This window comes from Anomaloglossus baeobatrachus, chromosome 7, assembly GCF_048569485.1.
Source record: "Anomaloglossus baeobatrachus isolate aAnoBae1 chromosome 7, aAnoBae1.hap1, whole genome shotgun sequence".
Classification (NCBI taxonomy): domain Eukaryota; kingdom Metazoa; phylum Chordata; class Amphibia; order Anura; family Aromobatidae; genus Anomaloglossus; species Anomaloglossus baeobatrachus.
In genome coordinates, this window is record NC_134359.1 from 303,960,305 (window position 1) to 303,987,617 (window position 27,313).

General features: G+C 46.1%; 1 protein-coding gene across 1 annotated transcript in view; it reads left to right on the forward strand.

The window, feature by feature from the left end:
• Window positions 1-5,041: 5,041 nt before the first annotated feature.
• LOC142246806 (transmembrane protease serine 9-like) overlaps window positions 5,042-27,313 on the forward strand; it is a 51,437-nt gene continuing 29,165 nt past the window's right edge. The window contains exons 1-5 of the mRNA XM_075319855.1: window positions 5,042-5,051; window positions 5,148-5,358; window positions 9,260-9,534; window positions 12,480-12,649; window positions 12,721-12,888. Of these exons, the coding sequence (XP_075175970.1) occupies window positions 5,042-5,051; window positions 5,148-5,358; window positions 9,260-9,534; window positions 12,480-12,649; window positions 12,721-12,888 (834 nt within the window). The remainder of the gene's footprint in view (window positions 5,052-5,147; window positions 5,359-9,259; window positions 9,535-12,479; window positions 12,650-12,720; window positions 12,889-27,313) is intronic.

Consider the following 27,313-nt stretch of genomic DNA (forward strand, 5'->3'; position numbering starts at 1 on the left):
TATTGGAAGTAGCAATCCTAACAGTCAAAAGTAGCTCTTTAACGAGCCTTTCATATGATGTAGGATTTATGCCAGATCAGAACCTCAATTTGCAGACACGGTGTTTCGAGATGATTGTCCCTCGTCAGTGCAAAGTATGAGGCCTAATATGGTTTGTCAGTCTCCACAAGGAGAAAAGTTCTCCCCTTAGACCCCACTTCTCATAAAGGCAGATCAGATCTCATACTTTGCACTGACTAAGGACAATCATGCCAAAACAGTGTGTCTGCAAATTGAGGTTCTGGATCTGGCATAAATCCTACGTCATATGAAAGGGCTCGTTAAAGGGCCACTTTTGACTTTTAGGATCGCTACTTCCAATAGGTGCACTAAAGTTTGTCTCCTTCCCCCCTGAAGAGACAATCTGAATATTTCCCAGAGGAGCATTGCAGCTATAAGGCTCATCACCGACAGCCAGATTGGTTTGTCAGTCTCCACAAGGAGAAAAGTTCTCCCTTTAGACCTTAGTTTTTCTTGGACATTTGTAGGTCTTTGCAAGTTTTGGGTCATCTGGGAACATTTCTTGGCCTTCCTCGAGTATGCTTTGAATGATTCTTTGTCTTCTATAGATGTTTCTTGGTCAAATGTGTATACTTTTTTGTCTTCTGTGGACATTTCTTGGTCTTTTTCAGACATTTATTGGTATTATGTGGAAGTTATTCGGTCAAATGTGTCTTTTATGAACATTTCTAGTTCAATGTTTTCTTTACAGTCATCTGTGGACATTTCATGATCTTCCATAGATATCTTTGGATATTTCTAGGTATAATGTCGACATTTCTAGGTCTTTGTATGTTTATGGATCATCTGTGGACATTTCTTGGTCTACTTAGGACATTTCTTGGTCTTCTGTAGATATTTTGGGTCATCTGTGGAAATTTTAGGCCTATCTCTGGACATTTCTTGGTCTTCTGTGGATATTTTGGGTCATCTGTAGACATTTCGGGCCTATGTCTGGACATTTCCTGGTCTTCTGTGGATATTTCGGGTCATCTGTGGACATTTCTTGGTCTTCTGTGGATATTTCGGGTCATCTGTGGACATTTCTTGGTCTTCTGTGGATATTTTGGGTCATCTGTGGACATTTCTTGGTCTTCTGTAGATATTGTTGGGTCTTCTGTGGACATTTCTTGGTCTACTGTAGATATTGTTAAGCCTATCTCTGGACATTTCTTGGTCTTCTGTGGATATTTTGGGTCTTCTGTGGACATTTCTTGGTCTTCTGTGGACATTTTGGGCCCATCTCTGGACATTTCGTTGTCTTCTGTGGAAATTTTGGGTCATCTGTGGATATTCCTTGGTCTTCTGTGGATATTTTGGGTCATCTGTGGACATTTCTTGGTCTTCTGTAGATATTGTTGGGTCTTCTGTGGACATTTATTGGTTTTATGTGGATATTTTGGGCCCATCTCTGGACATTTTTTTGTCTTCTGTGGATATATTGGGTCTTCTGTGGATATTTTGGGTCTTCTGTGGATATTTTGGGTCATCTGTGGATATTCCTTGGTCTTCTGTGGATATTTTGGGTCATCTGTGGACATTTCTCGGTCTTCCATGGATATTTCTTGGTTAGTTTACAGCACTTACGTTTTGTGACCCGCTGACATTTTCCAGGTTGCTGCTGTGATGTTGGTGGTTGCAATGTTGCCGTAGGTATTGTGGGTAGTGGATGTCACAGCGACACCTTGTGGATGATTTGGAGAATGATGAAAGAAGGATTTTTATGAAGAAGGATGGGAGCGGCTGTGGCTTTGCTTAGCAGTCGGTTGGAGAACTTCATAGATATATTTTTTTCTTGGGGCCCCGAGCAGTAGATAAAGTTCACCCCCATTTCAGGGCCCTGATACTTTGCATTACGGGTTCATCTTACTCTTTGCAATAACTTTTGTGTTCCTTTCTTTAGTTCAATGTCCCGTAGCACTTATAGGATTTATAGTTCTGTTCATCCTGAGCCTCCTGTTTCATAAATAGAAAGCCCGAGATGCAGTAGAGACTGACACACAAGCAGGACAGCAACAGATAGCGCTGGGGGATATAACTCCGTAGGGGAATATAGAGGGTGACGTAAGCTGGAGGATACTTACATAGAGGTCCCATGTTACCCCTCAGAGGAGATCCTGAACCCTCCCTAGAAACAGTTGTGGCGCCCTGGACAAGCCAGGGGCCACAGATCACAACACACACACACCCCCACCCCCAGCAGTTTCACAGCAGACATCCCCAGTGAAACTTGATTCCTTTCCTCGGGCTCAGACAGACACACCAGGTGGGCGGAGTCAGGAGATGGAGACGCCCACCCAGGAGCTAGCTGGCCTGAGGCAGGAAGCAAGCCCAGTCAAGTTCAGGCGGAGGAGGAGAGAAGAGGTCTGCAGAGAGGCAGACGCAGACTGGGGCCTAGGATTGGAGCCTAGGGCCCTCGTGCAGCTGAGAGTCAGGCAGACGGTAGTGGCCGTCTGCAGGGAGCCGGGGGGACAGTTGGTGGAACCGTAGGTAGCCGGGGCTGGGCGGTGGCCCCCCGGTACTGAATCGAGGAGCCAGCTGGAAGCCGGAGCGCAGGAGGAGTGTACGGAAGGTGCAGGAAAGGACTTACACCACCAAACTGGGTCAGGGGAAAACACCGCAGCGTCTGTGGGACCCGTCCATCCAGCCGAGTGTTTTACTAAGAACTGTGTCCTGATTTCTGGCTGAGTGAGTACCACCATGCCGTGCGGCACCGCGCTGCCCCCGCGACCCTGCACCTCACCAGGCCCTGCACCCAGCCTGCCATCCATCCCTACCCCATCACCGGGCCCCGGGACAACCAACCCCCTACCCACGGAGGGGAGAAATAACAACAAAGCTGCTCCCTGTCACCGCTCCCGGGATCCCCATACAGAGCAGCGGTGGTGTCCACACAATCACCACCACCGTGGGTGGCGTCACAGACAATCTCCCTTACCAAATCCCCTTTTACTGTGGAGCCTGGGATCACAGACCGGGTCACGCTACCGTGATACCCACAGAAGTGACCCCGTGGCCCGGATCTGAGTACCCCCTGGTCGCCGGGCGTCACATTTGGCGTCACGAACAGGATCCTACCGCTCTGCCGTTTGGTAGAGGTGCGCCTTGTTACCGCCGGAGGTGTCCGGCCAAAAGTTTTGCAAAGCCACCATCTTGGGCGCGAAAAATTTCCCGCTCGAGCGTCTTCCCCGAGCAGGAAAGGCGCGAAAGTGGAGCCCCGCCCCCTGAAGAAGGAAGTGCTAAAAAGAAGCTAAGGGGGACAGGATGGCGTCCGGCCGCATGTGAACCGCGGCTGTGGAAGCAGGGACGCCAGGACTCTGCCAGTGTTTGGTTCCTGGAACACCGCTGCACGAGATGTCCCGTCCGGCCGGCACCGCTGAAACCTCAGTGCCCGCGGCCAACGCCCCGACCGACCCGTTACCCCTGTCACCGGTAGCTGAGCTCGCAGCGTCTGTGAGGGAGGGCCCAGGCCTTACCATCGTCACCGCCCTGCCACCGGTCCCGGCTTCCATCCCAGCCGCACCGCCGATGACGACGGCCCCGGCAGTCCGCCCGGCCGTGACGGAGATGACGACGGCTCCGGCAGTCCGCCCGGCCGCAACGGCAGCGAAGCACCCATCCCGTTAACTATCTGGGCAGCCTGGTTCTGGACTGGGGTCAAGGGGTGCTGCCCATTTCTTAGGGGCAGCATCAGGGCCAGGTTGTTTGGGTGGGTGACTGAAGGACCCGTTCCACTGTTATTATTAAAAGTGTTTGATTACTGTTGCAACGTTACAGTAATGTGCATCCCGTTGTGGGAAGATCGAAAATGCTTGTGTTTAATGTTTTAATCTTTTGCAGTTTAAAAAAGAAAAATAAAACCGGTGATGGACGGGCAGCCCGAGGACGGTCTGCATTTTGCTAAGGGGGAATGTGGTGCCCTGGACAAGCCAGGGGCCACAGATAACAACACACACACACCCCCACCCCCAGCAGTTTCACAGCAGACATCCCCAGTGAAACTTGATTCCTTTCCTCGGGCTCAGACTGACACACCAGGTGGGCGAAGTCAGGAGATGGAGACGCCCACCCAGGAGCTAGCTGGCCTGAGGCAGGAAGTAAGCCCAGTCAAGTTCAGGCGGAGGAGGAGAGAAGAGGTCTGCAGAGAGGCAGACGCAGACTGGGGCCTAGGATTGGAGCCTAGGGCCCTCGTGCAGCTGAGAGTCAGGCAGACGGTAGTGGCCGTCTGCAGGGAGCCGGGGAGACAGCTGGTGGAACCGTAGGTAGCCGGGGCTGGGCGGTGGCCCACCGGTACTGAATCGGGGAGCCAGCTGGAAGCCGGAGCGCAGGAGGAGTGTACGGAAGGTGCAGGAAAGGACTTACACCACCAAACTGGGTCAGGGGAAAACACCGCAGCGTCTGTGGGACCCGTCCATCCAGCCGAGTGTTTTACTAAGAACTGTGTCCTGATTTCTGGCTTAGTGAGTACCACCGTGCCGTGCGGCACCGCGCTGCCCCCGCGACCCTGCACCTCACCAGGCCCCGCACCCGGCCTGCCATCCATCCCTACCCCATCACCGGGCCCCGGGACAACCAACCCCCTATCCACGGAGGGGAGAAATAACAACAAAGCTGCTCCCTGTCACCGCTCCCGGGATCCCCATACTGAGCAGCGGTGGTGTCCACACAATCACCACAACCGTGGGTGGCGTCACGGACAATCTCCCTTACCAAATCCCCTTTTACTGTGGAGCCTGGGATCACAGACCGGGTCACGCTACCGTGATACCCACAGAAGTGACCCCGTGGCCCGGATCTTAGTACCCCCTGGTCCCCGGGCGTCACACAGTCCTAGAATATAATAGTTTATAGAAGGATGTGACCATTGTATGGTAATATTTTTTATTTCTGAATCTCAATGATAGGAATTTTCGAAGTTTTATAGATAATTCAGTGATTTCCCTGTAACAGCGCCCCTCTTCTTCATAGGTCATGTGTGGTATTGCACTAATCTTGATTCGGGATGACTTGTAGTACCAGACATAGCCTGTTAACCAGGGTGGCGCTACTTTCTAATCTGAGACATTAAGTCCTGAATTTCCTTCACCTTTGTCTTCCCTTTTTTCCAGGTGGCCCCCCGTCTTCCTTCCCTCCTACTTCTGAATTTCACCACCCTGTATGCGGTTCCCCGGCGGTCACTACCAAGATCGTTGGAGGGACAGACGCCGTGGATGGAGAATGGCCCTGGCAAGTCAGCATTCATTACCAAGGAAGTCATATTTGTGGGGGGTCCATCGTGTCCCCACTGTGGGTATTGACTGCTGCACACTGCTTTGAAAAGTAAGTGCACCCCTTTAATGTGCCGATTTGAGGTTCTTCTTGCATAAACAGCAATGTTGTTACTGATCCTCCCGGGCTGTTACATTCTCAGGGGACAAATTGAAAAGTGAGTTTCTCCCAGGTCAGCCTTATACGTTCCTCATGGGCGGGTTCACCTGTACAAGTTCTTCTCTCTCTTCAGTATCTACAAACACAGCAGCAAAGTATCATCTCTCATGTAAAGGATGTGAAGAAGTCTTTCCAGATTGGTCATACACTTTACTAATGAATGCGCTCACCTCTCCCTCACCTCTCTAATCAATGTCCAGAAACACCTGAAAAGTTAATTCTGGGTTGGTCACCTCCTTTCCTCCTTTAAAAGCTCCTCTTGGGTTTTCTGCATTCAGTACTCATTGTCTCATGATAAAAGGGCGTTTCTCTCGGTTGGTCCTTTAATTCCTCATGGGCGGGTTAACCTACAAAAACTCCTCCCTTCTCATTATCTAGAAACATAGGAGATTGCATCATTTGTATTAGGGATAAGAAGAAGTCATCTGAGATTGGTCATACACTTTCCTCATGGGCAGTTACATAAGCTCATCCGTCTTTCACAAGTATCTCTTATACTAGGGAGGGATGTTAACCCCAGCTTGGTCACATCCATTGCTCCTAAACATGCTACATGGTTGGGTTTGCTACATTCCCTTCTCAACATCCCATGACAAAAGGAAGTTTCTCTCAGTTGGTTGTTTAATTCCTCATGGGCGGGTCAACCTACACAAACTCCTCCCTTCTCAATATCTAGAAACATAGAAGAAAACATCAATTGTATGAGGGATGGGAAGAAGTCATCCGAAATTGGTCATACACTTTCCTCATGGGCAGTTTCACAAGCTCATCGCGCTTCTAAAAGTATCTCTTATACTAGGGATGGGATGTTAACCTCAGGTTGGTCACTTCCATTCCTCCTGAACATGCTCCTCTTGGGTTTGCTACATTACCTTCTCAGCATCCCATGAAAAAAGGGAGTTTCTCTCGGTTAGTCTTTAAATTCCTCATGGGCGGGTCAACCTAGACAAACTCCTCCCTTCTCAATATCTAGAACAATAGTTAATAGCATCATTTCCACTAGGGATTGAAAGAAGTCATCCGAGATTGGTCATATACTTTCCTTATGGGCAGTTACACAAATAAAAGCTCCTCCCTCTTCTAAAATCTCTTATACTAGGGATGGGACGTTATCCCCAGCTTGGTTTCATCCATTCCTCATAACATGTTCCTCTTGGGTTTGCTGCATTGCCTTCTCATCATCAGATTGAAAAAGAGAGTTTCTCTCTTTTGGTCCTGTACTTTCCTCATAGGCGGGCTAACCTGTGCAAACTCCTCCTCTTCTACAAGGAATGGGAGGGAATCATGCCAAATTGGTCAAATACTTCAGTTATGGGTGGGTTCCCCTGTGCACGTTTGTCTCCTTTCCTTGATATCCAGAAACACCCCAGACTTTTCCTATGGATGGGGGCTCATTCATATAGGTCAAAACCTTTTCTCCTGTACAACCACCTCATTGGCTCATGAGAATAGGAGGTTCCTCATGCTTGGTCTTACACTTTTCTCATGGGAGGGGTTAACCTGCACAAAACTCTACCTCTGAGACTAAGGACCGCTAAAGGTCAGAAGCACATTTCCTGCGTTAAACTTTGTTGTTGTCAATGTTTGCATTTTTCTGCTGCTTTTGTACCAAACTATTCTATTTTGGATGAGATTTTAAAAAGAGGATAATAAATTCTTGTTTTTATACTAAAGGAACGGGCGTTAGCTCAAACTGGAAAATGTTACTTCTTCTTAGTATCTAGAAACAAAGCAGAAACATGACACCTCTTGTACTAGGGATGGCAGTAACTCCTCCAGGATTGGACATTCACGTTCCTCATGGGCGGGATCACTTGAAAAAGCTCATTATTCTCCTCAATATCCTGAAATACAGCAGATATCTTCTAAAAGGGATGGAGGGCTCATTCAGCTAGGTCACAATGTTTTCTCCTGTACAAGCTCCTCTCGGGGTGCTGTGGGGTTAGTGGTCTGCTTAGGTTGGTTCTATAAGCTCCTCATGGGCGGCGTGAACCCATACAAACTCCTCCCTCTCCTCAATGCCTGGAACCATAGAAGATGCATAGTATCTCAACTACAACAGATGGCGGGGTGTACATACATTTCCCTGAGGGAGTGGTGCTTACATTGTCTTGTGGATGGAGCATCAGCACAGATGTCTCCAGGGTTCTTGGAAATGATAGCGACACAGATACTTTTGAGGAAGATCATCTGGGTCTATTGTGTGGAGAACGGTTCCTTCCTGATACCGGAATCTACCTGAACTGGTATCGTAAGATCAACAACATAAACCCATAATTATAGATTTATATCATTGTCTTCATTCATAAGGCTGCGCCTCAGCAGCACAGCACAGCACAGCACAGCATGCTCATCACATCCCTGATACAAAGGCAAATGCCGTATACTGCTAGTAACAAGGAAGAAGCAGAATAGTGATTGCAGCTCTGGAGGTGACTAGAGGATAAGACACGATGTAACAGCAGAATAGTGACTGCAGCTCTGGAGGTGACTGGAGGATAAGACACAATGTAACAGCAGAATAATGACTGCAGCTCTGGAGGTGACTGGAGGATAAATCACAATGTAACTGCAGAATAGTGAGTGCAGCTCTGGAGGTGACTGGAGGATAATTCACAATGTAACTGCAGAATAGTGAGTGCAGCTCTGGAGGTGACTGGAGGATAATTCACAATGTAACAGCAGAATAGTGACTGCAGCTCTGGAGGTGACTGGAGGATAAGACAGGATGTAACAGCAGAATAGTGACTGCAGCTCTGGAGGTGACTGGAGGATAAGACACGATGTAACAGCAGAATAATGACTGCAGCTCTGGAGGTGACTGGAAGATAAGACATGATGTAACAGCAGAGTAGTGAGTGCAGCTCTGGAGGAGACTGGAGGATAAGACAAGATGTAACAGCAGAATAGTGATTGCAGCTCTGCAGGGGACTGGAGGATAAGCCATGATGTTACAGCAGAGTAGTGACTGCAGCTCTGGAGGTGACTGGAGGATAAGACAGGATGCAACAGCAGAATAGTGACTGCAGCTCTAGAGGTGATTGGAGGAAAAGACACGATGTAACAGAAGAATAGTGACTGCAGCTCTGGAGGAGACTGGAGGATAAGACATGATGTAACAGCAGAATAGTGACTGCAGCTCTGGAGGTGACTGGAGGATAAGACATGATGTAACAGCAGAATAGTGACTGTAGCTCTGGAGGAGACTGGAGGATAAGACATGATGTAACAGCAGAATAGTGACTGCAGCTCTGGAGGAGACTGGAGGATAAGACATGATGTAACAGCAGAATAGTGAGTGCAGCTCTGGAGGTGACTGGAGGATAAGACATGATGTAACAGCAGAATAGTGACTGCAGCTCTGGTATATAAACCACTCCTATAATATATAACCCCTCCCCCCTACAGTATATATAAACCACTCTTTCTCTATATCACTCCTCCTCTGTATATAAACCACTCCTATAATATGTAACCCCTCCCACCTATATATAAACCACACCTATTGTATCATCCCACCCACCCATATCTAAACCCCACCTATTATATAACCCCTCCCACACTAAATTAAACCACTCCTACTATTTATAACTCCTCCTTATATAACACCCACCTATTATATTTAACTCCTCCCTATATATAAACCCCACCTATTACATATGACTCCTCCTACTTTACTTAAATCCCTCCTCTTTTATAAACCACTCCCCATTATCTAACCCCTCCCATGCAGTTCCTGTGATTTCCGCAGCGGTGAATAGTCACGTTTTTTTTGCCATTGTCTCATTCCTAGCTCCGTTGCACCGAAGGATTATAAAGTTTACTTGGGTTTATATCGACTTTCGGGAGCGACTCCGCCGCACACTGTTATCTCTGACGTCCAAGCCGTGATCCCTAACCCTGAATTTGTGGGGATTGGGAGCCGAGGGGACATGGCCCTGATGAAGCTCTCCAGCCCAGTCACCTACACCAAGTACATCATGCCGGTCTGCCTGCCCGCCGCCTCCGTCACCTTCCCCTGTGGGCAGGAATGCTGGGTCACCGGCTGGGGCCACACGTCCTTCTTCGGTAAGTCTATTATAGCCAGAATTATTCCTGCTGCTGTGACAGTGTATCAGGTTTTCACCTTTATCAAGATCTCTGCTTGCTGTCAGTGATGGTTCTTGTTTTTACCTAGAAGTTGGAAGCCTAACTTGTATCAGTGTGAACCCAGCAGCACATGGCTCTGCAGTGTCCTGCACTGATACACTGTAACAAGGTCATCACCTGCGACAGCAGAACAGGGTCAGGCCGGTATTTCAGCCTCTGGATGTATACATTATTGTTCACATTCATTGACAGCAAGCAGGGATAGTGATGAATATAAGCACAAAGTCTATTAGAACGTTCTAGGACTTTCCTCTGCACGCCTTTTCCTCTGAAGTTTCCGTTACCGTAGATCTGGCTCTTTAATGTACAAACTCAATTCCAAAAAAGTTGTAAAATGTAAAGAAAACTGCAATGTGATGATGATGATGATGATGATGATGATGAATTCTCTGATATCATATTCTGTTTATATCAGAACAGGGAACAGATCAGAGGTTGAGCGTTGGACATTTTTCCTTTTCATTTGGAAAACAAAGGCAGGAAAAGTAAGTGACACTAATGAGAAACAGCCGGAAGGTCAATGTTCCACATGACTGTGTATAAGGAGCATGTGAGAGAGGCAGAGTCTCCCAGAAGCAAAGATAGTCGGAGGTCACGATCTGTGAACAACGGAGTCTACGAATTGTGGAACACTTTCAGGAAATTTTTCCTCAATATAAAATAGTAAAGACTTTGAATATCTTCCATCTACAGCCCATAATATCATCACAACATTCAGAGATTCTGGAGAAGTCCATACACAGAAAGGACAAGGCTGCTGGTCATCTCAGGCATGAATCACTGCATGTACTCAGACATAATCCAGAAATCAATGTCTGATCACAAGTCACCATGTTATCCACGAATGCAAGTTACAGCTCTATCTGGTAAAGGGGAAGCCGTATATCAGCACAATCCATAAACGCTTCCGTCTTCTCTGGGACAAAATTAATTTATAATGGACAGAGGCAAAATGGAAAACAGTTCTGAAGATGGATTAAGTAAAATGTTATATTCTTTATGGACACCGCAGACGTCATGTCCTGCAGACTCAGGAGGAGAGGGACTGTCCAGCTCATTATTGAGAAAAGGGACCATCCAGCATGTTATCGAGGAGAGATCATCCAGCTTGTTATCAATCGAAGGGACCATCCAGATTATTATCGATGAGAGGAACTATTCAGCTTATTATTGAGGAGAAGCACCATTCCCATCCAGCTTGCTATCGAGGAGAGGAACCATCCAGCTTGTTATTAAGCAGTGGAACCATCTAACTTATCATTGAGGAAAGGGACCATTCAACTTGTTATCGAGGAGAGTCATCATCCAGCTTATTATCGAGCATAGGGCCTTTCCAGCTTGTTATTCAGCAGTGGGACCATCCACCTTGTTATCGAGGAGAGGAACAATCCAGCTGGTTCTCAAAGAGAGGGACCATCCAGCTTATTATTGAGGAGAGGCACCATCCTCATATGCCTTATCAAGGAGAGGAACCATCTAGCTTGTTATCGAGGAAAGGAACCAATCCAGCTTGTTATCAAGGTGCGGAACCTTCCATCTTGTTATCGAGGAGAGCGACCATTCAGCTTGTTATCAAAGAGAGGGATTATCCAGCTTGTTATCGAGGAGAGAGACCATCCAGCTTGTTATCGAGGAGCAGAAACAGCCAGCTTATTATCAAGGAGAGGGACCATGCAGCTTCTTATTGAGGAGAGGCACATCCAAATCCAGCTTATTGAGGAAAGGGACTATCCAGCTTGTTATCAAGGCAAGGAACCATGCAGCTTGTTATCAAGGAGTGGAACCGTCCAGCTTGTTATCGAGGATTGTGACTATTCATCTTGTTATCGAGGAGAGGGACCATTCAGCTTGCGATCAAGAAGAAGGACCACCAGCTTGCTATCAAGGAGAGGGAATATCAAGCTTCTTATCAAAGAGAGAAACCATCCAGCTTGTTATCCAAGAGACAAACCACTCAGCTTGTTATTGATGGTAGGGGCAGCTTACCGGCGGTATCATTGCTACACGTTATAAAGAGGTCAGAGAACAACATGCTCCATCTAGACATGTCTACTTTCAGGAAAGACCTTGTATTTTTCAGCAGGACAATGATAAACCACATCCTGCATATATCACAGCAGCACGGCTTTGCAGAAGGAAAGTTCGGTGATGAACTGGTCGCCTGCAGTCCAGACCTGTCACCAATAAAAAACATTTGCTGCATTATAAAATTAAAAATCGGGGAAAGACCCTGAATTGTGGAGCATCAAGAATGACATCAGACAAAAAGGGGACAACGTTCCTTTCCCGTAACTCCAGCGATTTTCTCCTCTCTTCCCTGACGTTTACAAACTGTTGTAAGAAGAAGAGGAAACGCTCCATAATGGCAGACATGACCTGGGCACAATGGTGGACATGGTCTGAGCACATTAGTAGACATGGCCCAGGGACGATGATGGACACAACTCAGTTATAAAGATGGACACGGCCCATGCACAATGGTGGACGCGGCCCAGACACAATGGTGGACATGGTCTGAGCACAATGGTGGAGATGGACTGGGCACAATGATGGAGATGGCCTGGGCACAATGGTGGACATGGTCTGAGCACAATGGTGGAGATGGCCTGGGCACAATGGTGGAGATGGCCTGGGCACCACTTTTTTGAGATCTGCCAATACCAACAATTTCTAAATTAGTACTTTTTGTCAAATAAAGTGGAAAAATGTCCAGCGTTCAACTTCTGATATATTCTATGTTCTGGGAGATAAAATATGGTGGTAAGAGGTTTCCATCATTGCTTTCTTGTTTTTTGCTCAACCTAAAATGAAGCTCAACTTTTTATGGATTTGGGAGTAGTAAGAATATACCCATCTTATCTCAGGAGGTCTTCCTACCAATGGGACCCTGCAGGAGGTCATGACCCCAATCATCGACCATAACACGTGCGACACAATGTATCATATGTGGTCTTTAGAAAGCGAAACAACCATCATCGTCCAAGAGGACAAAATATGCTCCGGATACATTGAGGGACAGAAAGATTCCTGCCAGGTAGGTGGCACCAATGTAGATGGATAGATAAAGTCTCTCATGATTGTCACAGCTTCTTTCTATCTTCTCAGGGAGACTCCGGAGGACCTCTTGTGTGTAAAGTTGATGGTGTCTGGTACCAGGCTGGTATCGTGAGCTGGGGAGAAGGCTGTGCTGATCCGTTTCGCCCCGGAGTGTACACCCTGGTTCCGGCCTATGAGCAGTGGATCAGTCAGTACGTGCATGTAAACTTCAGTGAGGTGACAGACATCCCTGCCCCCATCATGCCTTGTCCAGATGGACTGGGTCATATACAAGGTCCTCCTGAGAATAGAGGACTCATGAGTGACTCCAGTCACTGGTGGACGAGTCTGGTCCTAGCGTCTCTTCTTTGGAGCTTTTCCTAATCATCTTCAGGCATGTTTGAAGTAGAAGTTAGTAGATCTTTTTTATAGTGAACTTTCATCAGCAATTCCTCTCCTGCTAGACTGAGTCATCTGTCCAGTTTCTACCATTTCCCTGCTCAGGAGGATGAAGAACTCAATGTGAACATTAATTATGGCGTCCACTCACAGAAGCATCTTCCAGTGTGTACGTATGCATCTTATGTTATACCATGGTCCTAACACTGAGGACCTGCTGCCTAATCCTAGTGGTCCTACCCTCTATGGACCACGTATGGTCAAAGCAGTTCCTACTAAGATCTTACTCTTATTGCCTTAACGTGGAGATCCTCTACTCTGTGATCATCTCATCTATTAATCTACCGTGCTTCGTGCCCTCAACAGAAAGATCTGACGTTGAATTTCTCTACCTGATCATGTCCATACGAGGGGAGATAAGAAGAGGATATGAAGAGGGGCTGGAGGGGAGCGAGGAGTCCAGAGATGGACAATAATAGTGAAGAGACAGAGGAGTCCAGAGATGGACAATAATAGTGAAGGGACAGAGGAGTCCAGAGATGGACAATAATAGTGAAGAGACAGAGGAGTCCAGAGATGGACAATAATAGTGAAGGGACAGAGGAGTCCAGAGATGGACAATAATAGTGAAGGGAGAGAGGAGTCCAGAGATGGACAATAATAGTGAAGAGACAGAGGAGTCCAGAGATGGCCAATAATAGTGAGGGGACAGAGAAGTTCAGGGATGGACAATAATAGTGAGGGGACAGAGGAGTCCAGAGATGGCCAATAATAGTGAGGGGACAGAGGAGTCCAGATATGGAAAATAATAGTGAAGGGACAGAGGAGTTCAGAGATGGACAATAATAGTGAAGTGACAGAGGAGTCCAGAGATGGCCAATAATAGTGAGGGGACAGAGGAGTCCAGAGATGGACAATAATAGTGAAGGGACAGTGGAGTCCAGAGATGGCCAATAATAGTGAGGGGACAGAGGAGTCCAGAGATGGACAATAATAGTGAAGAGACAGAGGAGCCCAGAGATGGACAATAATAGTGAAGGGACAGAGAAGTCCAGAGATATACACGAATAGTGAAGGGAGAGAGGAGTCCAGAGATGGACAATAATAGTGAGGGGACAGAGGAGTCCAGAGATGGACAATAATAGTGAGGGGACAGAGGAGTCCAGAGATGGACAATAATAGTGAAGGGACAGAGGAGTTCAGAGATGGACAATAATAGTGAAGGGACAGAGGAGTTCAGAGATGGACAATAATAGTGAAGGGACAGAGGAGTTCAGAGATGGACAATAATAGTGAGGGGACAGAGGAGTCCAGAGATGGACAATAATAGTGAAGGGACAGAGGAGTCCAGAGATGGACAATAGTAGTGAGGGGACAGAGGAGACCAGAGATGGACAATAATAGTGAGGGGACAGAGGAGTCCAGAGATGGACAATAATAGTGAGGGGACAGAGGAGACCAGAGATGGACAATAGTAGTGAGGGGACAGAGGAGACCAGAGATGGACAATAATAGTGAGGGGACAGAGGAGTCCAGAGATGGACAATAATAGTGAGGGGACAGAGGAGTCCAGAGATGGACAATAATAGTGAGGGGACAGAGGAGTCCAGAGATGGACAATAATAGTGAAGGGAGAGAGGAGTCCAGAGATATACACGAATAGTGAAGGGAGAGAGGAGTCCAGAGATGGACAATAATAGTGAGGGGACAGAGGAGTCCAGAGATGGACAATAATAGTGAGGGGACAGAGGAGTCCAGAGATGGACAATAATAGTGAAGGGAGAGAGGAGTCCAGAGATGGACAATAATAGTGAGGGGACAGAGGAGTCCAGAGATGGACAATAATAGTGAAGGGACAGAGAAGTCCAGAGATATACACGAATAGTGAAGGGAGAGAGGAGTCCAGAGATGGACAATAATAGTGAAGGGAGAGAGGAGTCCAGAGATGGACAAGCATAGTGAAGAGACAGAGGAGTCCAGAGATGGCCAATAATAGTGAGGGGACAGAGAAGTCCAGAGATGGACAATAATAGTGAGGGGACAGAGGAGTCCAGAGATGGACAATAATAGTGAGGGGACAGAGGAGTCCAGAGATGGACAATAGTAGTGAGGGGACAGAGGAGACCAGAGATGGACAATAATAGTGAGGGGACAGAGGAGTCCAGAGATGGACAATAATAGTGAGGGGACAGAGGAGACCAGAGATGGACAATAATAGTTAAGAGACAGAGGATTTCAGAGATGGACAATAATAGTTAAGAGACAGAGGATTTCAGAGATGGAAAATAATAGTGAGGGGACAGAGGAGTCCAGGGATAGACAAGAATAGTGAAGGGACAGAGGAGTACAACGGGGAGAGGCTGGAAAATTCTGGAAGAGGACAGAAGACGGCACATTGGAGTTTGAAAAAGGAGGAAAGTAGAGTCTTAAGAGGACGTTCGGAGGGAGATAGATGGTTCTGGAGAAGGAGTCAAAGGGAAGTGGAGGGGACAGAAAGTCTGAAGAAGGACAAGAGTCTGTAGAGGGCAGAGGAGTCTGGAGGAGGTCAGAGAAATCTGAAAAGTCTGGAGGGAAACTGTAAATTTGAGGGAATAGAGAAGTCTAGCATGATGTCTGAAGTGCAAGAGGAGTCTATAGGAGACACAGGTGAGTCTGAAGAGACAGAGGGGTACAGAGATTACTGATGAGTACTTAGGGAATGGATGGGGTGTGGAGGAGGGCAGAGAAGTTTGGAGGAGAAAGAGATGAGTCTTAAGAGACATATGGATCCAGAGATGACCAATGAGCACTTGGGGAATGGAGAGGACTCTAGAGGGCGACAGAGATGAGTCTAAAGAGACAGAGGGGTGCAGAGTTTACTGACAAGCCCTTAGGGAATGGATGGGGTGTGGAGGAGGGCAGAGGATTCTGGAGGAGACAGAGATGAGTCTGAAAAGTCAGATGGGTCCAGAGATGACTGATGAGCACTTAGGGAATGAATGGGGTGTGGAGAAGGGCAGAGGACTCTATAGAAAGACAGATAATTCTGAGGAGACAGAGGGGTCTAGTGAAGACTGAGGATCATGGAGGAAACAGAGAAAAAAAGGCACCTGAAGGACACAGAAGAGCCTGGAGGAGACACGGGTGTCTGAAGGGGGTATAGGACACAAAGGAGTATGGCGTCGGCGCACACCTGCTCCCGATACAAGACACATGGATTCTTGTATGCCTGCACATTCTGTGTCTGAGGTCAGAATTGGGAAATGTTGACATTCAGTCCAAGCTATCGGATGTGCTAACACTGCTGTGGTCCTATGGTCCATCTTCTTTGGTGGTCTTTCTAGAGTCTTAATTTTAGGTACCTTTCCTAATGTGGACTTCAAAGGTTTTCACTTGTTATAGTTGGTTGACGTTGGGTTCTCGCTTTGGTTTTTAACATATTGTAATAGTAATGTAATAAAATAAACATATATCCCACAACCAGTGGACACTGATCATATATTTCTGCCATTGAGTCTCTGTAATTTCATCATCATCAAGGAGACCATTGTCGCGTGGACATGTTGGGTTGTCGTCAAGTCTTGTAAATTGAATTTTATCAGTCCGTAGTCTCTCCACCAGTCATCAACTAAGCAAAAACTTCTGTAAGGAGATGACAGGGGTAAGAACCCAGAACAATGATGCAGTTCTATTATTCTATAGTGTTCTCAAAGGTCCCTGTGAAAGTCCTATAAAGGGTCAAGAAGAAAACCAGAAGACTCTGAAAACCACGACGTGATCACAAGTAGAGGAGTCCGGCTGCAGGGATGAGCGGGGCAGAGGAGAACAGTGGGGGCTCCAATACTCCGGACCCTGTGGAGTTCTGGATAACTTTAATATTTACTTCATCATTTGCTTCAATGTATCGATGTTTCCTGGATTTATTGTCTATGATTTTGCGTTACATGTCCAGACATGGTGGAGTCGACCTCCTCCACCTATTGTCCTTCTCCACCCATATAATAGTGATGGAGTCGAGCCAAACTCTGCAAGATGTGGGGACAATACAATCGCTGACTGCACCAAAGCGGCAAAGTATTCGCCCATATACAGTGTAAACCCTTAGTTACCCTCCGCTCTCTATACAGACACATCTGCAGGTTTTTACTTCCGCTCTCTATACAGACACATCTGCAGGTTTTTCCTTGAACTCTATATATAGACACATCTGCAGGTTTTTCCCTCCTCTCTCTATACAGACACATCTGCAGGTTTTTCCTTCCGCTCTCTATACAGACACATCTGCAGGTTTTTCCCTCCGCTCTCTATACAGACACATTTGCAGGTTTTTCCCTCCTCTCTCTATACAGACACATCTGCAGGTTTTTCCTTCCGCTCTCTATACAGACACATCTGTAGGTTTTTCCCTCCGCTCTCTATACAGATACATTTGCAGGTTTGTCTCCCGTTTTCGGTCAATTAGGAACCAAAATTATTTCTCTTTTCCAAATGCCAGAATAATGAGAGAGAGAGAATGTTTTCAGCCATTTTTCTTCCTTTCTGCACAGTGTGATTTCGGGGAAATGTTTTGGATCCTTCCAGAAGCTTTTCACAATAATTGGTGGAATTTGGGCCAATTCCTCCTGACTGATCTGGTGGAGCTGAGTCATGTTTGGAGGTTGCTGCTCGCACCGGCCTTTTCAGCTTTGCCCATACATTTTCCATAGGATTAAGATCAGGGCTTTTTGATGGCCACTCCAAAACATTGACTTTGTTCTCCTTAAGCCACTGTGTAACCAGTCTGGCAGTAGCTTCAGGTCATTGTCCATTTGGAAGATTCATTTCTGCCCAAGCTTTACGTTCCTGGCCGATGTCTTGAGATGTATAGCCACATAATCTTCTTTTCTCATGATGCATCTATTTTGTGAAGTCACCAGTCCCTCCTGCAGCAAAACCCCACAACACGATGCTGCCGCCCCCGGGTGTCACAGTTGGGATGGTGTTCTTAGGCTTCAAAGCTTCTCCCTTTTTTTCCTGTATATGAAGTGAGGGTGGGTCTTTGTTTCTCTATAGGAAGTATGAGTGGGTCTTTGTGTCTCTACAGGAAGTCATGGTGGGTCTAGGTCTTTCTAGAGGAAATGAGGGTGGGTCTTTGTCTCTCTGCAGGAAGTGAGAGTGGGTCTTTGTCTCTCTAGAGGAAATGAGGGTGGGTCTTTGTCTCTCTAGAGGAAATGAGGGTGGGTCTTTGTCTCTCTAGAGGAAATGAGGGTGGGTCTTTGTCTCTCTAGAGGAAATGAGGGTGGGTCTTTGTCTCTCTAGAGGAAATGAGGGTGGGTCTTTGTCTCTCTACAGGAAATGAGGGTGGGTCTTTGTGTCTCTACAGGAAGTGAGCGTGGGTCTTTGTCTCTCTATAGGAAGTGAGGGTGGGTCTTTGTCTCTCTACAGGAAGTGAGGGTGGGTCTTTGTCTCTCTACAGGAAGTGAGCGTGGGTCTTTGCCTCGCTCTACAGGAAGTGAGGGTGGGTCTTTGTCTCTCTACAGGAAGTGAGGGTGGGTATTTGTCTCTCTACAGGAAGTGAGCTTGGGTCTTTGCCTCACTCTACAGGAAGTGAGGGTGGGTCTTTGTCTCTCTCTACAGGAAGTGAGGGTGGGTCTTTGTCTCTCTACAGGAAGTGAGGGTGGGTCTTTGTCTCTCTACAGGAAGTGAGCGTGGGTCTTTGTCTCTCTACAGGAAGTGAGCATGTGTCTTTGCCTCTCTCTACAGGAAGTGAGGGTGGGTCTTTGTCTCTCTCTACAGGAAGTGAGGGTGGGTCTTTGTCTCTCTCTACAGGAAGTGAGGGTGGGTCTTTGTCTCTCTCTACAGGAAGTGAGGGTGGGTCTTTGTCTCTCTCTACAGGAAGTGAGGGTGGGTCTTTGTCTCTCTCTACAGGAAGTGAGGGTGGGTCTTTGTCTCTCTCTACAGGAAGTGAGGGTGGGTCTTTGTCTCTCTACAGGAAGTGAGGGTGGATCTTTGTCTCTCTCTCTACAGTAAGTGATGTTGAGTTTTTGTCTCTCTCTAAAGGAAGTGAGAGAGGGTCTTTATTTCTTTACGATAAGTGAGGGTGGGTCTATTTTTCTTTACAGGTATAGCCACATAATCTTCTTTTCTCATGATGCATCTGTTTTGTGAAGTCACCAGTCCCTCCTGCAGCAAAACCCCACAACACGATGCTGCCGCCCCCGGGTGTCACAGTTGGGATGGTGTTCTTAGGCTTCAAAGCTTCTCCCTTTTTTTCCTGTATATGAAGTGAGGGTGGGTCTTTGTTTCTCTATAGGAAGTATGAGTGGGTCTTTGTGTCTCTACAGGAAGTGATGGTGGGTCTAGGTCTTTCTAGAGGAAATGAGGGTGGGTCTTTGTCTCTCTGCAGGAAGTGAGAGTGGGTCTTTGTCTCTCTAGAGGAAATGAGGGTGGGTTTTTGTCTCTCTAGAGGAAATGAGGGTGGGTCTTTGTCTCTCTAGAGGAAATGAGGGTGGGTCTTTGTCTCTCTACAGGAAATGAGGGTGGGTCTTTGTGTCTCTACAGGAAGTGAGCGTGGGTCTTTGTCTCTCTATAGGAAGTGAGGGTGGGTCTTTGTCTCTCTACAGGAAGTGAGCGTGGGTCTTTGCCTCGCTCTACAGGAAGTGAGGGAGGGTCTTTGTCTCTCTACAGGAAGTGAGGGTGGGTCTTTGTCTCGCTCTACAGGAAGTGAGGGAGGGTATTTGTCTCTCTACAGGAAGTGAGGGTGGGTCTTTGCCTCACTCTACAGGAAGTGAGCGTGGGTCTTTGTCTCTCTACAGGAAGTGAGGGTGGGTCTTTGTCTCTCTACAGGAAGTGAGCGTGGGTCTTTGCCTCACTCTACAGGAAGTGAGCGTGGGTCTTTGTCTCTCTACAGGAAGTGAGGGTGGGTCTTTGTCTCTCTACAGGAAGTGAGCGTGGGTCTTTGTGTGGCGCCCTGGACAAGCCAGGATATCACAGGTACTACAACAACACACCCCACACCCTGGCTAGGCACACCGAAGTCAAACAAAAATCCTTGTTGCCTCCCTCCAGGGGCTGATGTCCACACCAGGGGGTGGAGCCAGGCGGTTGGCCCCACCCACCGAGGAGTTCACAGTCCTGGAGGCGTGAAAAGGAAGGCAGTTGAGAGATGAGTTTGGAGTTTGAGGAGTGGAGAAGGGAAGTGGTAGTAGAGGAGACTGACCATGTCCGGGTGCGTGGCCCGGGCACATACAGCAAGGTTGGCAGACGGTGGTGACCGTCTGCAGGAGAGGCTGATTGACGTAAACCGTAAGGACCGGGGACGGGCAGTGGCCCGCCGGTACCGGATCGGGGAGCGAAGAGAAGCCAGCACCATTCGGCAGGGATTACAGACCCCGACCAGGCTAGGAGTCGCCGTAAAACCGGTCAAATCCGTTAGCAAAGGGAACCTCCGGGGTTTTCCAGCAGTCAAGACCCGATTGAAGGTAACAGCTCAAACCGTGAAGGGAATACAGTCACCACCAAGGCTACAATTCCCAGGGCCAGCGCCTGCGGGCAAAAGGGGCTCCCTCAGCCTCCATCTAAGTTGGGGAGCGGGTTACCAGTGGGAAGCCATTGGAACCGTGAACATAACACAGGTGCAGAGAAAGACAGTCACCGCCAACCTACCGGGAGAACTACCGCAGCCGTCTGTGGGACCCATCCATCCAGCCATTTGCTTTACCGGAGACTTTGCATTCATCATTGGCTGAGTGAGTACCATCGTACCGTGCAGCACCGCGCTGCCCCTGCGACCCTGCACCTCACCAGGCCCCATAACCCGCCTGCCATCCTTCCCTCACCGGGACCTGGGACAACCAACCCCCCTACCCATGGAGGGGAGAAACAACATCCAAGCTGCTCCCTGTCATCGCTCCTGGGATCCCCGTCCAGAGCAGTGGTGGTGCCACAACCTCACCACAACCGTGGGTGGCGTCACGGACAATATCCCCTAACCAAACCACCCCCTTTCACTCACGGGCGAGGAGCGCCACTCGAGTCCCCGGGATCCGGCCCACCGCTCGAGCCACCGAGCAGCAGCAGCCAGACCCAAGCAGTGGGTAAGCGCAGCGTCCCCTCCCCGCCCGCGACATTTGTCTCTCTACAGGAAGGGAGGGTGGGTCTTTGTCTCACTACAGGAAGTGAGGGAGGGTCTTTGTCTCTCTAGAGGAAGTGAAGGAGGGTCTTTGTCTCTCTCTAGAGGAAATTAGGATGGGTCTTTGTCTCTCTCTACAGGAAGTGATTGTGGGTCTTTGTCTATCTCTACAGGAAGTGAGGGTGGATCTTTGTCTCTCTACAGGAAGTGAGGGTGGGTCTTTGTCTCTCTACAGAAAGTGAGGGTGGGTCTTTGTCTCTCTACAGTAAGTGATTGTGGGTCTTTGTCTCTCTACAGGAAGTGACGGTGGGTCTTTATCTATCTCTACAGGAAGTGAGGGTGGATCTTTGTCTCTCTACAGGAAGTGAGGGTGGGTCTTTGTCTCTCTACAGGAAGTGAGGGAGGGTCTTTGTTTCTCTACAGGAAGTGAGGGAGGGTCTTTGTCTCTCTACAGGAAATGAGGGAGGGTCTTTGTCTCTCTCTACAGGAAATGAGGATGGGTCTTTGTCTCTCTCTAAAGGAAATGAGGGTGGGTCTTTGTCTATCTCTACAGGAAGTGAGGGTGGATCTTTGTCTCTCTACAGAAAGTGAGGGTGGGTATTTGTCTCTCTACAGGAAGTGATGATGGGTCTTTGTCTCTCTACAGGAAGTGAGGGTGGGTCTTTGTCTCTCTACAGGAAGTGATGATGGGTCTTTGTCTCTCTCTACAGGAAGTGAGGGCGGGTCTTTGTTTCTCTACAGGAAGTGAGGGTGGGTATTTGTCTCTCTACAGTAAGTGATGGAGGGTCTTTGTCTTTCTACAGGAAGTGATGGAGGAACTTTGTCTCTCTACAGGAAGTGAGGGTGGGTCTTTGTCTCTTTCTACATGAAATGAGGGTGGGTCTTTGTCTCTCTCTACAGGAAGTGAGGGTGGGTCTTTGTATCTCTCTACAGGAAGTGATGGAGGGTCTTTGTCTCTCTACAGTAAGTGATGGAGGGTCTTTTTCTTTCTACAGGAAGAGATGGAGGAACTTTGTCTCTCTACAGGAAGTGAGGGTGGGTCTTTGTCTTTCTACAGGAAGTGATGATGGGCCTTTGTCTCTCTCTACAGGAAGTGAGGGCGGGTCTTTGTCTCTCTACAGGAAGTGATTGAGGGTCTTTGTCTCTCTCTACAGGAAGTGATGGAGGGTCTTTGTCTCTCTACAGTAAGTGATGGAGGGTCTTTGTCTTTCTACAGGAAGTGATGGAGGAACTTTTTCTCTCTACAGGAAGTGAGGGTGGGTCTTTGTCTCTCTCTACAGGAAATGAGGGTGGGTCTTTGTCTCTCTCTACAGGAAGTGAGGGTGGGTTTTTGTCTCTCTCTACAGGAAATGAGCATGGGTCTTTGTCTCTCTCTACAAGAAATGATGGATGGTCTTTGTGTCTCTCTACAATAACTGATGGAGGGTCTTTGTCTCTCTACAGGAAGTGAGGGTGGGTCTTTGTCTCTCTAAATTAAGTGATGGTGGGTCTTTGTGTCTCTACACGAAGTGAGGGAGGGTGTTTGTCTCTCTCTACAGGAAGTGAGGGAGGGTCTTTGTCTCTACAGGAAATGAGGGTGGGTCTTTGTCTCTCTCTACAGGAAGTGAGGGTGGATCTTTGTCTCTCTACGGGAAGGTAGGGTGGGTCGTTGTCTCTCTCTACAGGAAGTGAGGGTGGGTCTTTGTCTCTCTACAGGAAGTGAGGGTGGGTCTTTGTGTCTCTCTACAGGAAATGAGGGAGGGTCTTTGTCTCTCTACAGGAAATGAGGGTGTGTCTTTGTCTCTCTCTACAGGAAGTGAGGGTGGATCTTTGTCTCTCTACAGGTAGGTAGGGTGGGTTTTTGTTTCTCTACAGGAAATGAGGGAGAGTCTTTGTCTCTCTCTACAGGAAATGAGAGAGGGTCTTTCTCTTTCTACAGTAAGGGAAGGTGGGTCTTTGTCTCTCTACAGGAAGTGAGGGTGGGTCTTTGTCTCTCTACAGGAAGTGAGGGTGGGTCTTTGTCTCTCTCTACAGGAAGTTAGGGTGGGTCTTTGACTCTCTTTAGAGGAAGTGAGGGTGGGTCTTTGTTTCTTTACAGGAAGTGAGGGTGGGTCTTTGTCTCTCTCTACAGGAAGTGGGGGAGGGTCTTTATCTCTCCACAGGAACTGAGGGTGGGTTTTTGTCTCTCTCTACAGTAAGGGAGGGTGGGTCTTTGTCTCTCTACAGGAAGTGAGGATGGGTCTTTGTCTCTCTACAGGAAGTGAGGGTGGGTCTTTGTCTCTCTCTACAGGAAGTGAGGGCGGGTCTTTGTCTCTCTCTAGAGGAAGTGAGGGTGGGTCTTTGTTTCTTTACAGGAAGTGAGGGAGGGTCTTTATCTCTCTACAGGAACTGAGGGTGGATTTTTGTCTCTCTCTACAGTAAGGGAGGGTGGGTCTTTGTTTCTTTACTGGAATTGAGGGTTGGTCTTTGTCTCTCTACAGGAAGTGAGGGTGGGTCTTTGTCTCTCTCTACAGGAAGTGAGGGCGGGTCTTTGTCTCTCTCTAGAGGAAGTGAGGGTGGGTCTTTGTTTCTTTACAGGAAGTGAGGGAGGTCCTTTATCTCTCTACAGGAACTGAGGGTGGGTTTTTGTCTCTCTCTACAGTAAGGGAGGGTGGGTCTTTGTTTCTTTACAGGAAGTGAGGGTTAGTCTTTGTCTCTCTACAGGAAGTGAGGGTGGGTCTTTGTCTCTCTCTACAGTAAGTGAGGGTGGGTCTTTGTCTCTCTCTACAGGAAGTGAGGGAGGGTCTTTGTCTCTCTACAGGAAGTGAGGGTGGGTCTTTGTCTCTCTGTACAGGAAGTGAGGGTCATTCTTTCTTTGTCTATAGGAAGTGAGAGAGGGTTTGTGTCTCTCTACAGGAAGTGAGAGTCGTTCTTTGTTTCTGTACAGAAAGTGAGGGTTGTTCTTTGTTTCTTTACAGGAAGTGAGGGTGGGTCTTTGTTTCTTTACAATAAGTGAGGGAGGGTCTTTGCCTAAACTTAGCGGTCTTCATTGATGATAGCAGAGGCAGTTTTGCCCATACGGTGGCCGGTATCTCAGGCAATCATGTGTAATAACTTCTGATGTTGAAAACCCCTTTATTGCTAATCACGACACTTTGCTTCTTTTTACAAATAATTGCAATTTTACTGATGAATATAAATGATACAACCCTTTAATAGTAAATACTAGAGCATGAGACTCGGGAAACTCCTGGACACATGACACAGCCGTGTACAAGAAGCAGAATGACACTAAAGTGGGGGACAAAGTCACCGAGACCCGGTGCATGTGAGACGACAGATACCCGTAATAACCGCACATTGCCAGACCGCCCGAGCATTAGTCACTGACCCATAAAAGATGACTCTTTATAGTCTATTGTTTATTAAGTATTGTTCGAAGATCAAGTAATTAAAACACAATGAGATAATTAACATCTGCTCTAATTTACTTCTCTGATATAATAATTCTGCACATGTTACCGGAGAAGATGGGACCGAGGAACAGACGTGTGATTTACATATGACGTGTGACGACCTGCACAGCACACGGGAACGAAGCCTCGAACAAAGGAAAGTGACACATCACACCCAGAAGACGCTGAGAACTAGAAAAGTGTGTATATACATATACAGAGGAGAGAAGAGACGCTGACAGCAACTGCAATACTGCCCCTATATGCAAGAATATAACTGCTATAATACTGCCCCTGTATACGAGAATATAACTACTATAATACTGCTCCTATATACAAGAATATAACTACTATAATACTGCCCCCTATGTACAAGAATATAACTACTATAATACTGCCCCTATGTACAAGAATATAACTACTATAATACTGCCCCTATATACAAGAATATAACTACTATAATACTGCCCCCTATGTACAAGAATATAACTACTATAATACTGCCCCCTATGTACAAGAATATAACTACTATAATACTGCCCCTATTTACAAGAATATAACTACTATAATACTGCCTCTATGTACAAGAATATAACTACTATAATACTGCCCCTATATACAAGAATACAACTACTATAATACTGCCCCCTATGTACAAGAATATAACTGCTATAATACTGCCCCTGTATACGAGAATATAACTACTATAATACTGCTCCTATATACGAGAATATAACTACTATAATACTGCCCCCTATGTACAAGAATATAACTGCTATAATACTGCCCCTGTATACGAGAATATAACTACTATAATACTGCTCCTATATACGAGAATATAACTACTATAATACTGCCCCTATGTACAAGAATATAACTACTATAATACTGCTCCTATATACAAGAATATAACTACTATAATACTGCTCCTATGTACAAGAATATAACTACTATAATACTGCTCCTATATACAAGAATATAACTACTATAATACTGTCCCTATATACAAGAATATTACTATAATACTGCTCCTATATACAAGAATATAACTACTATAATACTGCTCCTATGTACAAGAATATAACTACTATAATACTGCTCCTATATACAAGAATATAACTACTATAATACTGTCCCTATATACAAGAATATTACTATAATACTGCCCCTATATACGAGAATATAACTACTATAATACTGCCCCTATATACAAGAATATAACTACTATAATACTGCTCCTATGTACAAGAATATAACTGCTATAATACTGCCCCTATATACGAGAATATAACTACTATAATACTGCCCCTATATACGAGAATATAACTACTATAATACTGCCCCTATGTACAAGAATATAACTACTATAATACTGCTCCTATATACAAGAATATAACTACTATAATACTGCTCCTATGTACAAGAATATAACTACTATAATACTGCTCCTATATACAAGAATATAACTACTATAATACTGTCCCTATATACAAGAATATTACTATAATACTGCTCCTATATACAAGAATATAACTACTATAATACTGCTCCTATGTACAAGAATATAACTACTATAATACTGCTCCTATATACAAGAATATAACTACTATAATACTGTCCCTATATACAAGAATATTACTATAATACTGCCCCTATATACGAGAATATAACTACTATAATACTGCCCCTATATACAAGAATATAACTACTATAATACTGCTCCTATGTACAAGAATATAACTGCTATAATACTGCCCCTATATACGAGAATATAACTACTATAATACTGCCCCTATATACGAGAATATAACTACTATAATACTGCCCCTATATACAAGAATATAACTACTATAATACTGCCTCTATGTACAAGAATATAACTACTATAATACTGCCTCTATATACGAGAATATAACTACTATAATACTGCCCCTGTATACGAGAATATAACTACTATAATACTGCTCCTATATACAAGAATATAACTACTATAATACTGCCCCCTATGTACAAGAATATAACTACTATAATACTGCCCCTATGTACAAGAATATAACTACTATAATACTGCCCCTATATACAAGAATATAACTACTATAATACTCCCCTATGTACAAGAATATATCTACTATAATACTGCCCCTATGTACAAGAATATAGCTACTATAATACTGCCCCTATATACGAGAATATAACTACTATAATACTCCCCTATGTACAAGAATATAGCTACTATAATACTGCCCCTATGTACAAGAATATAACTACTATAATACTGCCCCTATATACGAGAATATAACTACTATAATACTGCCCCCTATGTACAAGAATATAACTACTATAATACTGCCCCTATTTACAAGAATATAACTACTATAATACTGCCTCTATGTACAAGAATATAACTACTATAATACTGCCCCTATATACAAGAATACAACTACTATAATACTGCCCCCTATGTACAAGAATATAACTACTATAATACTGCCCCTATATACAAGAATATAACTACTATAATACTCCCCTATGTACAAGAATATAGCTACTATAATACTGCCCCTATGTACAAGAATATAACTACTATAATACTGCCCCTATATACGAGAATATAACTACTATAATACTGCCCCCTATGTACAAGAATATAACTACTATAATACTGCCCCTATTTACAAGAATATAACTACTATAATACTGCCTCTATGTACAAGAATATAACTACTATAATACTGCCCCTATATACAAGAATACAACTACT